General features: G+C 42.4%; 2 protein-coding genes across 2 annotated transcripts; one reads left to right on the forward strand and one right to left on the reverse strand.

Moving 5' to 3' along the window:
• The first annotated feature begins 1,839 nt into the window (after window positions 1–1,839).
• Window positions 1,840–3,860, forward strand: LOC146976051 (uncharacterized). The gene is made up of 4 exons (XM_085796678.1): window positions 1,840–2,173; window positions 2,643–2,723; window positions 2,810–2,890; window positions 2,965–3,860. Exons 1-4 carry the CDS (start codon window positions 1,840–1,842, stop codon window positions 3,858–3,860), a joined length of 1,392 nt encoding a protein of 463 aa, XP_085652804.1.
• Window positions 3,861–7,079: 3,219 nt separating this feature from the next.
• On the reverse strand, window positions 7,080–15,226 carry LOC146976052 (S-arrestin-like). Its single transcript, XM_085795570.1, has 16 exons — window positions 15,156–15,226; window positions 14,524–14,593; window positions 13,462–13,522; window positions 12,420–12,464; window positions 10,943–11,142; window positions 10,303–10,362; window positions 9,957–10,024; window positions 9,703–9,838; window positions 8,942–9,026; window positions 8,728–8,800; window positions 8,398–8,535; window positions 8,220–8,297; window positions 8,068–8,082; window positions 7,790–7,845; window positions 7,648–7,657; window positions 7,080–7,442 (listed from the first exon to the last, which is right to left on the reverse strand). Exons 2-16 carry the CDS (start codon window positions 14,569–14,571, stop codon window positions 7,349–7,351), a joined length of 1,167 nt encoding a protein of 388 aa, XP_085651696.1. The 5' UTR covers window positions 14,572–14,593; window positions 15,156–15,226; the 3' UTR covers window positions 7,080–7,348.
• Between the last annotated feature and the right edge of the window lie 396 nt (window positions 15,227–15,622).

Genomic DNA, 15,622 nt, shown 5'->3' on the forward strand with positions numbered 1-15,622 from the left:
CCCTTTTAAAGATCTGGCAACCTTTTAGTGAATATATAGAAACATTACCCCTAACAGCTGTGGACTCACTGTAAACTTTGAATAAACCAAATACTAATGTTTGAGATGTCTTAGATGTGTTAATGAATATGTTTTTTTCTTCTTTTCAAAAAAAAATTATATTATTGTTTGTCCCTATTATTTATATTACTTTGTCAATTTAGTTACTGTTGTTATTTTACCTCAGTCCTTTGTTATGTATTGAGTTTCTAGTGGGAATGAAGTTTACTATTCTTGTACAATTGAAAACTTCAAAATAAAGTATTTCTTTTAAAAATTACTTTTATTGTTATTTGCCTGATTTATTCAATCGTGCTTGATTTTATTGACTTATATTGTTCTTACTGACATCTTTTTATTTTTTGGTGTTATTGATTTCTACTGATTTCCCTACTGCTAATGATAGGCTACTGCAGTGTATTTCCACTCGGTTGTTTCAGAGTTGTGATGTGCATGTTTTTGTTCGCTGCCTTGTGTAAATCACTGTGTACTAACATACGTTTACAAGAGTGCTCCATGAATAAATCTTATTATTCCTATCATTATTATTGTGTGTGTGCTGTGATGTGACACCTGTGTGTAGTATTGTAATGAGGTCACAGTATACATTAAAGACAAAAACACAGGCCTATGTCTTATTCAACAAAGACACACGCACACACACATTAGTTTAGGTGGGTCATCAATTGTTGAGCTGGGTGGAGTCCAGGTGCTTTATTAACAGCTGTGAGGGTGACGGGTGAGATGAACTGCAGGTGACAGCAGACCTTGAGACAGATTGAAGCACTGACTGCTCGGTGAGTAATTGATCAATCTTATTTTTAAAAAATATAATTTCTTTCTTTCTTTTTCCAGAAAAACTGAAAAAAAATGAATGCAAATCTAAGATTGAAATAGTAAATGGAAAATTTATTTATTGTTTTTATTATTAGAAAGCATTTCACATGAGCCATAATTATTATAGCCTAACATCAATGTGGCCATTCACTTTATGGAAAAAAGTGTAAAATAGAATAATCCTGTATAAATATAAAATATCTGATTGTTTGAATTATCATCATCTTGAGATGAAATTAATCATGATACTATGTTGAAGATAATAATATTGAAGCTTCATGGTTATATTTTTCTGTCAGGAATTCTGCTAAAAAATTTTAATTGATTGATGATAACTGAAACACTGAAATGCTCAGAGATGCAGTCTTTCTTTGTCTTTTGAGAAAATATAATAAATTAAATAGATTAAATACATGGTGGATGAGTGGCCAGAGAGCATGTCCCATATGGGCTCTAGCTCTTATGCAGGAGATTGCTGGCTTGGCTCCTGACTGTCATGATTATTCACTGCGTATCTGTTCCCTCATTCTCTCCCCTGTTTCCTGTCATGTCTCCACTATCTAATAAAGGCAAAAATTAGAATGAATAAATAAATAAAAAGCACCATCCTTTTAAGAAGATCATAACGGAATAAAACAAAAAAAAAGTCTCATGCTGATCAAATGGCCTGCTGTGACCAACTTCAGGGTGACTATTTCATTGATTAAAAAAAAAAAAAAGTAATAAAATCATTTCCTTTTGCAGCAGTGCCGTGACACACATTGTGTTGTGGTTAACACACAGCACATCAGTAAACAGAGTAAATGTTTAGTGCAAGAACGTGATCCAGTCTCTGAGCAATTTGGTTTATAAATCAGGATTAAGTCTTAGTGGTGATGAAGAATCGGCTGACATTCACTCAGTGAGGCTGTGGGAGGAAGAAGATAATAGTTAATGGTCCTTTAACATGTTTGCAGACTGAAAATGGCAACCTTTCCTCCTCACTTCTTGTTGATGGTGGCGTCCTTCCCTTTCATCATGGGGATGCCTGAGCCACTGACCGAAGACGGCTGGGAACCCCCCCTTGAACCTCCTCCTTCGCTCCCATTCCCACCCATGGATGGATCGGGACGGACTTTTAACGTTGATGGAAACGATACGTCGCTGCCTCCTGTTGGGGTCATGGAAGCCTACTGTCAGATGCTGATGCAGGGCCCGATCCCCATCCCTGCGAGCCAGTTACCTTGGTACTGTCAATGCACAAGCTGCCAGACCACCCCGGGGCCCAAAGGAGACTATGGAGAACGGGGACTGCCAGGTAAAGGAAAAAATAACACAACTCTGCAACACTGGGATCTCTATTCAGAGGTAGGACGTTTCAAAGCTCCTCCTGGTCTCATGTTGACAGAGTAACACGCCGAGTCCTTAGTCAAGCTTCAACCGTCAATGGTTAGACCTTGTATGATCTCACTCCCACTGACACTTTGGATAAAAGTAGCTACTATAACAACAAACCCTGAAAAAGAGATTTCCTCCTCACCTTTGACTGGAGGTCTATGATTGATCCAGTAATGCAGATTGTGGTCATCAGGAGGTTTTGGGTCCCAGGAAGTGGTTCTTACCCCAGACGTATATGAAGCATAATCTAAGTGTAATATAACTACTCTCAGTCTGTCATCGGCAGCACTGATCCATCTGATGATGCTGAGCTCTGGAAGTGAGTGACCTGTGTTGTTTGCTACCTGACACTATACACTCAGTTCATCTCTCTCCCTGTCTTCCATCAGGTAGCCCTGGTAGTCCTGGAAGAAGGGGGTTAACAGGGTTCAGAGGCCCTCCAGGTTCTGTGGGCAGACCAGGGATCAAAGGTAAGCAGCTACTTGGATCCTGATTGTGCACAATCAGCTTCAACTGCAACAATTACTTTGAGTGTTTCTGTTTGTTCAACCCTCAGGACAGAAAGGAGATGAGGGTGAGAAGGGACAGCGAGGACCCTCTGGACTGGTGGGACCCAAAGGAAGCCAAGGTTTCAAAGGTAAGGGCAACTACCTTCATCATTTCACTGGCTCCTCAAGTCCAGTACCTGACCTGGGCTCTGTTGAACTGCAGGTGACAAAGGTGATCAAGGTCTGGTGGGAAACCCTGGGCTCATGGGTCCTAAAGGAGATGACGGTGTCTGTCCAGAAGCCTGCGAGTCCAGCCTTGGCCCACCAGGAAACCCAGGTCTGCCTGGTCCTGCAGGGCCCAGAGGCTTGTCTGGTTCTGCAGGACCAACAGGGCCCAAAGGCTACAAGGGTGATATGGGTGATATGGGTACTCCTGGTGCCCCTGGATCGTTGGGTATGAAGGGGGAACCAGGGCCCCAGGGGGAGTGTAACTGTACAGATGGGATGGACGGGAGTCAGGGGCAGAGGGGAGAGAAGGGGGACAAGGGGGAGGAGGGCAAACCAGGACCTCAAGGGGTGATGGGTGTAGCCGGGGATCAGGGAACTATGGGGCCTATGGGGATGATGGGGCCTCCTGGTCCCTGCATGCCCAGTATCCAGTCTGCTTTTGCTGCAGGGTTGGCGTCCAGTTATCCCTCACCCAACGCCCCTGTGGTCTTCCCCACTGTCCTCTACAATGTCCAGGGGAGTTACGACCCCACCAGCGGTCTCTACACTGCCCCCATCAACGGCACCTATGTCTTCAGCTACCACCTCACTGTCCATGAGCGAGTCCTCAAAGTCGGCCTCTTTCATAATTTTACCCCAGTTGTTAAAACCACAGACCCCAAAGTGTTAGGCACCACATCGCATTCAGTTGTCCTTCACCTGGCTCGGGGGGACCGGGTGTGGGTTCAGGTGAAGGACGGTGTCACTAATGGCATGTATGCTGGTCCTGAGGCCAGCAGCACCTTCTCTGGCTTCTTGCTCCACCCTGATACTTGTGATATGGCCTTACTCAGAGCACCCGTGCCCCAAATGACAGTACCTGCTGATGGATACAACTGGGGAGGCGAATAAATCCCAACTTCACCTGCTGGTGGAGGATCCAACCGAATGATCCAGCTAGCTACATGATCCTTCTTCACCTAGAAACTGCAAGATTAAACTAAAACCTCAACTTTTCAGCAGAGATGAAACTCGTCACTTACAATTAAATGAGTTTCAGCTGAATCATTTGTTTTTTTTGTCTTCTCAATCTATATATTTTTTGTTTTAGACAGTAGTTTAATGTTTTGGCTTTCCACTGTTTGTTTCAGTATTGTGACCTTTTTTTAAATTTTTTTTATTTCGCCCTTACAGATTCTGTTTCTCTGTATTGTTTTTGCGTTACATTATTGTCATTACAAAGCTTTGTTCAGTATCCTGGTTCATTCTGTGCCGAACAGAGAATGGGCTTTTGAACAGGAGAACATGAGTACCTCTGCTGTTGTAATACCCCACAATTGTGTGTGAAACCTTTATCTCCCATCTTGTCTGTGTGTGTAAATTGCTGAGATTTTCAGCTTGTGTTAAGAGTTGTAAGGACAGAAAGTCATCTGATAATCCCTGGACACTGATCCTACAGCAGCAGTGTAAAGTGATATACCTCCTCACTTTAGATCCACCCAACCCCTTAAGGCCAGAGTTTCCCTGAGGGATCTCTGTTCTCCAACAACGGGACAAAGAGACTATAGAATCCATCGCACCTGAGGAGTCATTAAGGGACGTTCTCACAGAAAGAATCCAGCCCAACAACGAATAAACGTCTGATGTACTGGTGTCCATCCCCTCATCTGGAATCTGAGGGTAAAACTAAATCCACAGACATCTCAGAAATCCAATTCTGGGCAAAGATGGAGCTTTTTTGTCCCAGAAAGTTGATCAGAAACTCATTTTGTTGGCCTTCGGAGACTCTGTAGGTTTTGTCTCTTGGTGTGTAGAGCTTGTTTGTTTATGCAGAAACAGTAACAGCAGCTTCGGCTCTGAACGAGAGATACACTCTGGGCAGCATTACAGTGTTAGTGTGAGAAAATTACACTCAACCGCAGTAGAAAGCATCTCTCCAGACCCACAACATGTTTGTTGGTTTTCTTTTTATCTACAGCAGCTGTTAGTCTGAGATGTCCTGCTGTGTCCCACGTTAACAGAGCAGAAATCTGAGCAGTTATTGTTTACAGAAATTGTGATTGGGGGGTTTCACTCAAAAACAGCTCAGCCCGTGTTGATTCAACTGACATGAATGTGAGCACCATATGTGTTATTCTGCAATTCAGTCCACAAAACTATAACGTGAATGACTGTAGCAGTGACCCAGCAGCAGTTTGTATCAAACTGTCCACAAACACAAGTACATCTACAGCTACAAAGCAGAATTTAAGGTTACCAAGGTAACTTTGAAGTTACAATTTAGTGATAAATAACAACCAGCAGCCCACCCTGCCTTTTTTCAAATAAATGGAAATCAGAGAGGAAAACCCCAGAGTTAACTGAGCCAGTTGATAACCAGCTTCAGAGTACGGATAGTCCAGGATGGTTTCATTAGTTTTAATTAACCCAGATAACTAACAGTTATCCTGGATATGTTGAACATGCTTCGTAATGCAGGCGTCTGGTCACAACATCCTGAACCCGACCATGTTAAATACAGGACTCAGTGGAGAGTGAATGAGAAGTGGTTAGTGATAAATGAATTTCAGGTATGTGTGTGTTATATAAGTTGACAGATGGAGGAGGAGGTGTGAGGGTCTCCCACTGCCTGGGCTGGTTCTCTAAGTTCAAAGGACTAGGTTAGACAAGGATCTGGCATTGTAACATTTAGAATGACATGACACAAGGTGTATTTAAATCAGAAACTTTAACTAGCAGAAAGTCTTTTGTTTGTGATAGTTTTGAAAATAAATCATCTGATTGTTGATTATTTGTTTCTGAGAAAAAAAATCTTCAATAAAACATTGAAAGAAACGTTTGTGTGTGTGTGTATGACACTAAAGCTACATGTTTCACACTGATCTACAGCCACTGCTTCCATTTCACCATCCACAGAACTCACTAAAGATCAAACAGGCCGTCAATGGCTGAGACTGACAGTGGAGCAAACAGGCTGTGGCTCTTCAGGCTGAGTCAAACTCACATTCAGACTGGTGGAAGGACTCACAACCAGGATCAGACTCACAATCAGACTCAGATTCCTCCAACTTTTAGACTCAGACTCCTCCAACAGAGTTTGTTTTATTCTCAGACAGGAAGCTCAACACTATCAGTGTATGCTAGACAAAGCTTCATCTGTTACTATGACTCATCACAGTTTGACCTGTGACCCTTCAGCGATTATAGGAGATAGAATCAAATAGTTTTGTAAAGAAAATAAAGACAGGCGTCATGACAGACTCCTTTACATCTGCCCTATCCACTAGACTGTTTTGAGGTCAGGAGGCCAACAGATTTACATTGGCAACACATGGCCTGCATTGCATGTGCTTGGTGGCTGATGTTGCTGACTGCTGTGGAAAAGTGTGTGTCTATGTTCACACTGACTTTATCTGTGCTGCGATACTGCTGCTGCAGCTCTGTTTCTAGAGTTTACAGGGTTAGTGGATGGTTGGACGATGCTGCGCTGTACATATGAGGAAAGGTTACTGCTATGATGTAACTATGACATCAACACATCTTTCTCAGTCTACTTTTACTTGGAGCTATGTGTGACATGCATGAAAAGTATGTGAGAGGTGGAATTCCTAGATCTCACACCAACACACATCTACTCTCATCTGCTAACAGAGGAGCCAAAATGAAAATCAACATCTGCCACAGCTCCCACTGCATCCAGTATGCTCTGGGCCTTGGGCCAGTTTTTATTTAATAATGGCAAGAAATCAATTCTTCCATTAGCCTGCTGCGAGCTCTATGCAGAGAGGCGGAGCTGGCAGGAGCAGCACTGCAGCAAGTCAGTGACATCGGCCACCACCACACTCATGCAAAGCTCCCTGTGTTGCTTAAAAACAGCATCATTTACACTGTTGTTCTACTGCAGCAGTTACGTCATCACAGGACTCATTAACAGAATAGGAACTACACATCAGATTTGTTTCTGTTGAGTAGAGACTCCCTGATCTCTTTGCATGGTTTGATGGAGAAAGAGGTCAGACGGTGTCATGTTGCTGTTACAGTCAGTTAATGTGAGTGACAGAACCAGGACTGGGACAAAACTAGAGGCTCTGCTCTGGATTCAGGCTGAGACCCTGTGGCTTTGAACAGAAACACAGGATGCAACACTGTGTCATTGTCTGATCTACCGTGTCTCATGCGTCCATGTGACATGCGACTGATATGTCCCGCTTCACCACAGGATCCCCTACAGAGTGTCCTACAGTCAGACTACAGCCGAGCAGAAGTCATCCTGATGATTGAACTGAGGGCGGCACTAGAGGAAACATCGCTAACATTAGAAACCATCGAGACTTTGGACCAAAACTGTGTTTGTGTTCAGTTCTGCACAGTGACGGACGGCAGGGACAGAGCCGGAGGTCTCAGGCCTCGGTGGGGGACTCGTCGTCAGAACCGTAGACCACACCCTTCAGGTACGCTCGTTTGAACTCCTCAAAGACCATGTCGTCTGTTTCACTGTGGGACAGACAGATGGACAAACAGAGAGACAGAAGGACCAATGACTTGTCATTAATTAAAGCCTATTTTCAATGATAATGATGGAATACATATCAATAATAGATCATTATACTGCCACACTGTTGATCTGAAAATGACAGAAACAGAAAACAGAACTCTAATCTGTAGTCGAACTCTGCCAGTGAAGTAAAAGTGGCCTCACCTCGCCTTGGCTGTTTCTTCAGCCCAGTGCACACAGGACATGAGGACAAGTGACGGGAAGACAGAGACAGAAAACAAGTCAGTGGTCTGGTAACTGGTAAAACTAGTCAGTCAGTGACTATAAAAACTGGGGTGAGGAGTACCTGGCTCAACAGATTTAGGATTCATCAGTTTGAAAGGAAGCTCCAGAGACACCTCACTGTAAGACACACACATACAGAGAGACAGAGACTTAACACTGTGTCCAGTGTGTATATCATCTGTTAGTATCTATCTCTATCTATCTATCTATCTATCTATCTATCTATCTATCTATCTATCTATCTATCTATCTATCTATCTATCTATCTATCTATCTATCTATCTATCTATCTATCTATCTATCTATCTATCTATCTATCTATCTATGAGACAAACGTACCTGGATCCAATGGTCCTGTTGTCACCAGACACAGAGGAAACAGACAGAGATTCAGAGTCCTTGAACATTTTGTTTGAAATATTTCTACAAACAGACTTAACTGATGAAGTCACAATGACATTGAGATGTAAATGTTTGACTGACTGACTCACCCAGAAGCCGTCATCCGCACCACCACCTTATAGGAGACCAGCATCCCCTGGACCTCCTTCAGAACCTCGTCTTTCACACTGACACACGGAAACAAAGACATTTCAGTCAGACTAATGTGTTCATAATCACTGTCTCACTGTGTTTTTATCAGTGTGTGTGTGCGTGTGTGTGTCTCACATGCTAGATGAAGCCAGGTTGGTGTCCTCATGCTTGAGTCGTCCATCAAGTGCGATTCCTCTCCGGTCTTTGTTGTGAGCCAGCAGAGGATGCAGGGTGTAGTTCTTCTTCAGAGTGGTCCCAGAGGGAACTGAATCACTACACACACACACACACACACACACACACACACACAAACACGTACGTTACATTATCACAAACTTTACTTTTGATCAGTTTTACTATCAAGTTACATTTCCTTGCTTGTTTTCCATTTTCCTTTCAAATGCTGTTGTCAGAATAAACACAGAAATACTGTGTGTGTAGGTTCAAAAAAAGAGTCCGACTCACTCTGTCTCCTCTTTGGCCACCGACTTCACATATTTGTCATTGGAGTAAAGAACGACGTTGGTGACCTGATCCACTAAAAACACACAGACAACATGTTTATACCAACTGTGGTAACATTACGTAACTCTCTCAGGTGTTTCCACCTGTATGATCTGTCATGTGACACCATCGAACACAAACACAGGTCAGACACACACAACACGTATGACCTCACCTGTCACACTGATGTTTTTGATATTCCTGCTCGATGAGTTGTTGATCTCGACGTTCACTTTGACCGGCTCACCGTGGTAATAAGTCTGTGGACAGGCAACACAGGTGAGACAGGTGAGACATGCAGGAAAGCAACAACATGTACAAGCAGATGAGTCAGGGGAGTCAGGGAGGAAGGGACACACAGGTACACACACACAGGGACAAACAGTTCTGTCATCCTGCTGGATCAGGGATCTGTGCACTGCAAAAACTCAAAAAATCTCTCCAAGAATATTTGTCTTATTTCTTGTCAAAATGTCTCATTTCTAGTCAAAACTAATCTCTTTCCACTTAAAATAAGACTCATCACCTAAAAATGAACTTGTTTTTAGATCATTTTCACTTGTTACAAACAAATTTTCACTAGAAATAAGTAGAAAAATCTGCCAGTGAAAGCAAGTTTTTTGTGCTTGTTATAAGGAAGAAAAACTTGTTCCACTATCAGATTTTTCTACTTATTTCAAGTGAAAATCTGCTTGAAAGGATAAAAAGTGTCTAAAAACAAGCTACTTTTTATATGATGATGAGTCTTATTTTAAGTATAATGAGATTTGTTTTGACTAGAAATTACATTTTGACTAGAAATAAGACAAATATTCTTGGTAAGATATTTGAGTTTTTGCAGTGTGGTGAAGGTCTCAGGAGAACCAGGTGTGTGGAGCTGGTTTTGTGGTCTGTTGATGACCTGACTGATCTGAGGACAGTGTGAGTCAGTCTCACCTCTTTGGGCAGACTCATCTTGACCTGCAGAGGTTTCTCAGACATCAGGAACTCAAAGTTGGTTTCTACAACCGGAACCACTTTACTGTTTTCTGGACTGAACTGGATCTTACGGATGCTGAGACGAACTGAGCTCCTGCAGAGAAGATAACGTTTGTGAATGAAAAACACAATGGCTGCTCACTATTTACATGGATTCATTCAATAATGCTGAACAGGACCTGGACCTGATGAGTGTGTCTGATGAGACTCACTGTTTTTCTATCTTCATGTCCTGGTTTTCACTGCAGAAAGCTTTCACCTCAAACTCCACCGCACATTTCTGTCACACACAAGAAACAACTCAGTTATCTGTGGAACCCTGAACGGACCTTTTGCTCCAGCATCAAAGTTCTGGATCTGAAAGTTGTTTCTTTATCACACGATTAACTCAATGTTCACATCTAATTAAGTTGAGACAATGATAAATGTTCTTCTCTCAGCAAGTTCTCAGAACCAAAGCTCTTTAAACTCGAACCACAAGGTAAATCAAAAACATGAGAACCCAAACTCGTCTACAAAGAAGATGCTGCAGTGCAACACGATGAAGCTGTGATTTACCTTCCCCTCATCAGATGGTCCAGGCTGCAGCGCAACAGAACACGGCAGGTTGTCGGGAAACTGAAGCACAAACACAAACATCTGCTTAGATACCCATTCAAAGTGTTGGAGCATTTTCTATTCAGCTACAACACATCACTGTGCACTGATCAAAACATCTACAGTAAGAACCCAGACACATGTAAGAGGGTTCATGCTGTAGGGATCGGACGGACTGGTCTCAGGTCAGAGGGTTTTCATCTGATTAGCATTGACATCAACAGTATTTCATGGAGACCCTCTAGTCTGGACCTGAGACTACAACAGTCAGAGAGACTTTGGTTCAGTGTGTTCAAGGGTCTTGTTTGGGAGTGATGCTCCTAATGAAACCAGGCTGTTCACCAGTGTCTGACAGCAACAGAACTGGGGTGGGGGAGTTGCTGACCATGCCTGATATGAGGCCCACTGGAGATGGAGCTGAATTTAAAGTCTGAGCCTTGACAGGAGTTTCCTTGGCAGGGTGTCAAACAGACCAGCTGAGGAGCTTTTATGATGAAGGAAGTCCAGTATTTGAAAAGGATGGCAACTAGACTCCCTGCAGTCCCCCACTGGGGGGTTAGGGGAGGCTGAATGTGGGGTCTACCTGACAGTCTACCCTCACCTCAAAGAAGAAGGGGAAGGCGTTGTCTCCCAGCTTCTGGAGGAGTTTCTTCTGGACCTTGGTGTGGGTCAGGGTCTCCTTGTCCTGCAGCTCGGGGTAAACCTGCCGGGTCACCAGGAACAAGTCCCTCCTGAAGGACACGCCCATCACATCCATGTCCTGACGGCCGTACCGAAACGTGCACGACAGCATCACGTACACTATGGACACAGGAAGGGTTGAATTAAGGCGAAGTACCACAAATAGCAACAAGATACTGGCTATTTACTGCCACACCGTTGAATATTATGTTCACAATCTTTTTGTTTCAGTTGCACATTTTCTTTTATGTTATTAAAAAGAGAGACTCCCTCCACTGTCTGAAAATGTTTTGAAGAAACAGATTCAGCTTGGATTAAAGCCATTTTCGTTATTGATTAATACAATTCCCTGGTCTAAAAGAGAGCTGCTGAATTAATGATTTAGGAGAAGCTCCTACTACTAACTGTAGGACTCTGCATTTTTCTGACCAAGAACCATTCGCTGAACCACTCGGCACTAAATGTAGCCAGAGGAGAGGAGGGTTAGAGGTAGTGAAGAGTCCTCCTGACTAAAGGCAGCTTCATGGCAGCGCTGCCATACATGGAGGACATGGAAAAATCTATCGCAACATGTAAAGGGAATTGTGAACAGGACAAAAACACACCATCAACACACAGGTTGTGTTTGATGCTGCAGTTGTAGACATTGGTGGTGGAGATGACTGAAAGATCTCAACCCACAGCTGAGCTGCATTACCACAGGAAAGAGGTTTTTGTGATTATAAAACACTTTATCAATACAAGCTGGCCAGCTTTTCGTATTCTTGATTAATTTATTTATAGAAATGTATTATAGAAATGGTGCTGATGTTGACAATAACAATAACTGAGTTGTTGCTATGGCACAAAGTGGACCAGCATACAGGAATCACTTTGTCCATGTGCACTTTGGGTAAACTATCACATTCACACACAAATCAGTGGTGCTTGATGTTTTTTTAATCCATAGACTTTAGTACTATGTCTGCTCATGTGCATGGACACACACACACCAATCTCTAAGATACGTAAAATGTAAACCTAATTAGTTTTAATTAAGCAAGTGAGGAAACACTAGAGAAGTCTAGAAAGGTTTAAAATGACATAATGTGAGTGCATGGACACCCGTGCTGTCCAGCTCAGTTTGTAGAGCAGAGATCACTTTGTTGTCCTCATCATTTTGTTCTCTCTTATGGCCTCCTCTTCTCTTACACCTTAGCTCCTACTATCAGGTTTCAGTTCAGCTCTTTACCTGATCACATTCACTCAAAAAACAGATGTAGTACTTATTACTACAAAGGTCTGTAACCGCACTGTCGCTTTAGTGACGTCATAGTAACGGTCTCTCAGGTTACATGACAGATCAGGATGCTTTCAAAAGAAAGAATAAAGGCAGGTCAAAGGTCAAACACACTGACCTTTCTTTCCTTTGAGCTGCACTGGGTCGATCAAGATCACTCCATCTGAAAAAAAGCAAAGAGGCACTGTAGAGTCCAGGTGACAACATCTGGACCACAGCTGGAACCACATCCACTGATTTCCACCCTGATATATTAAAGGAACATCACAACACTTTGGGTAAATTCTCAGATTGAGATGACGTCAGTTTCATAATAATAATAATTTATCACTGGACAGACCGTGTCACCTCAGGGCCTCAGCCAGACGCCGGCGCATGGACATAATGATACTAGGTAGCTGGTGTTATGAGTCTAACATCATATTAACATGCAAATGTCCTCTGGTGTGTGTGAGACCATCATCAAGTATGAGAGGTTTTCAATTGGTGGACTTCCTGTTGGGTGAATCTAGGAGAAGCAGACAACAGGAGTCACCTAGTTAAAATCTCCTACATCTCGTACATGTTGATGTTTTCATATGAGGCCCCTTAAATGAGCAGTTTTCATTCATGACTAATAATAAACCGAATCATTTCAATATGTTTCTCACACACCTTGGTGCTCAGGCCCTCATAATGTAAAACGGTGGTGACCTTGAGAGCTCAACTCAACTGACTACACAACACACTGCAACAGCACAGTGACAACACAGTCTCAGAGAACTGAACAACTTGTTCTGACCTGGTTCTTCAGTGTTTAGTGACATCTGTGCTGCTACCTGCAGTGTGTGTGTGTGTGGTTTTGAGTGTTTACACCACACATTGTTGCTGATGTTTTTCATTTCCATTTTGTCTTTCCGTTTTATTGCAGAGTGTTGAGTTCTCAGGGTCTACTGTACTTTTGTTGATTTTTATCTATTGAGCCTCCCTTTATAAACAGAAACTGTTTGCCTATCTCTACACAGAGAGAGACCTCCAGGTCTGACCGACTGACGTGTTGTGATGTAAGATAATGAGCTCATGAGCTAATCGCAGATCCACCTCCCACAGCCAGAGTGAAACTGACCTCCACGTTCAGGAGCGTTTCCAGCTTCAGTTTGTTTGTGTCTGACAGAACTCACCGACTGGATCCACAAAGTCACAGTGATCCACAAAGTCTCTCTTGCCCATGTAGACCGCCACCTGGGGGGAGGGAGGAGGGGTCAGAGAAGATGTGGTGCCTGGCTCAAAGGTACATCAGCAGTAGAAACATCTGATTCTGCTGCTCTGGGACCAGAACCACGACTTTCACTACCTGAAGAATTCTATTTTTTTATTGCAAAAAAAGGCTATAACAATCATCAGTAATAAATCTTTCCGTGAGCCAACCAACCCACTATTTAGTCGCTTGAACATTTTTAAATTCAGGGACTTAGTTGATTACATTACAATACAAACCATGTACAGTACAAAGCAAAAAATAAAATTCTTCCTCAAGATATCCAGAATCTGTTTAAAATGAAGGACTCCAGTTATAACCTGAGAAGACCACTATTATTTGAGAAACCAAAGACTCGAACTACTGTACAAAATCACTGTCTTTCTGTTAGAGGGGTTAACATCTGGAATAACTGTCCTGAAAATATTAAATTATGCTGTACTCTAGTCGGCTTTAAAAGACTTTATAAGAACAACATAATTTCTCGTTACAGTATGGAAAATTAAGTTTAATGATTTTGTACTATTTTGGGTTATGCGCTGTGTACAGTACTATTCTTTATTTTGTTGTGATCAGAAATTTAAGTGTACTGCTTAGTTTCAAATGTCTGTGATCTGATCCTTTTGTATTAAAGAGTATATTTTTTTAAGGTAAAAGGGGTAGGGGTGTATAAGCTTTGGCTTCAATCTACACCCTTTCGGTTATATAAGCTTGATATAAACCGAAATAAATAAATTCATTCATTCATTCAAGACCTTTCCCAGTTGTTTAGTTCATCTGATACCAGATGCTTCAAACACACAGTTGTTCAGTCCCACACACTCATTCCAATACAAGGTAAATAATCCAGCTGCAGTGAGGATGTGGCTGTTTAAACCAGTGAATACAACAAGTATCATCCTCACTTAGTAACAATCTGATGAAGGTGAACTCTCAGTCCACCTACAGTTCACACACTCACACACACAGATTAAGCTGCACTCACCGACTTATCACGGGAAACTTTCTTGAAGACGACATGTTTGGGACTCATGTTGACGCCTCGTTATCAGGACCTGCAGAACACGACCATCCAGAGGTGAAACTCTGTGGCTCCCCATCATCAGTACAATCAATACGGGATCAATAAAGTATATCTATCTATCTATCTATCTATCTATCTATCTATCTATCTATCTATCTATCTATCTATCTATCTATCTATCTATCTATCTAATACAAGGTCACACCAGTCTGACCATTATATCACACAAGACCACTGTCTCTTTTCTTTCTTACAACATTTACAGCTAGATAGATATAGATGGATATATTTGTCCTTTTCAGGGAAATTGTTTTCACCTTCCATACATACAGCCTCGAGAAGTACAGACAATCAAAAAAAAAGACCACAGGAGTGTATCTTGAGACTCGAGGCAACAAGCTGTTATGTTATTTTACCTAATAAAACTCCTGTGACTGATCTTAAAACACCGTCCTTCACCGAGACACTGGGTGTGTTTACACTGAGGCTTTAGCAGTTATAGTTATGTATTTAAATGTATTTCAGTGAACTTACAGATGTGGTGAGTGTGTGTGTTGTTGTTGTTTGAAGACAAACAGAAAGCAGAGACTGACCTGTAGCAGCAGTGATGAGCTTCAGCAGCAGGTTTCAGCTGATCACACTCACTGAGCTGCATTTATATTCTTACCACACACAGCGTGGTCAGCACGCTGATCATTACTGACTTAACCTGCACACACACACACACACACACACGTAATCCCACATGTGACACACACATACATAACACAGAAACTTCCATCACATCTATATTTAATACAAACACACACATAAGATGGATGAGGCTAAATAACAGGTGCCACCTCAGCTACGACCCTTTCTGTAGATGAAGACCATGCGATGCTGTTAAAAGCTCCAGAAAACAGGCAGTAAGTAGACACTGAGGGGTTTTTTTCTGCTCCGTGTGAAGCTGTTTCAGCGCCACCTGCAGGCTGCTGCACTCATAACAGACACACAACACACACTTCTTCTCAGATGCCAACATCTGCTCAATGGAACAACAGGAAAGGCTAAAAACCAT

The sequence above is a fragment of the Trachurus japonicus genome, chromosome 13, assembly GCF_045865225.1.
Source record: "Trachurus japonicus isolate A0001 chromosome 13, Traja_1.0".
NCBI classification, from domain to species: domain Eukaryota; kingdom Metazoa; phylum Chordata; class Actinopteri; order Carangiformes; family Carangidae; genus Trachurus; species Trachurus japonicus.

Bases quoted from the DNA above. Each gene is read 5' to 3' on its own strand.
- LOC146976052 (XM_085795570.1), bottom strand. From the start codon at position 14,571: ATGAGTCCCAAACATGTCGTCTTCAAGAAAGTTTCCCGTGATAAGTCG. The intron at 10,363-10,942 runs GTGAGGGTAGAC...TTTGTGCTTCAG, and splicing joins CCTTCCCCTTCTTCTTTGAG to TTTCCCGACAACCTGCCGTG. The intron at 8,298-8,397 runs GTGAGACACACA...TCCGTGTGTCAG, and splicing joins AACCTGGCTTCATCTAGCAT to TGTGAAAGACGAGGTTCTGA.
- LOC146976051 (XM_085796678.1), top strand. From the start codon at position 1,840: ATGGCAACCTTTCCTCCTCACTTCTTGTTGATGGTGGCGTCCTTCCCT. The intron at 2,174-2,642 runs GTAAAGGAAAAA...GTCTTCCATCAG, and splicing joins TGGAGAACGGGGACTGCCAG to GTAGCCCTGGTAGTCCTGGA. The intron at 2,724-2,809 runs GTAAGCAGCTAC...TTCAACCCTCAG, and splicing joins GGGCAGACCAGGGATCAAAG to GACAGAAAGGAGATGAGGGT.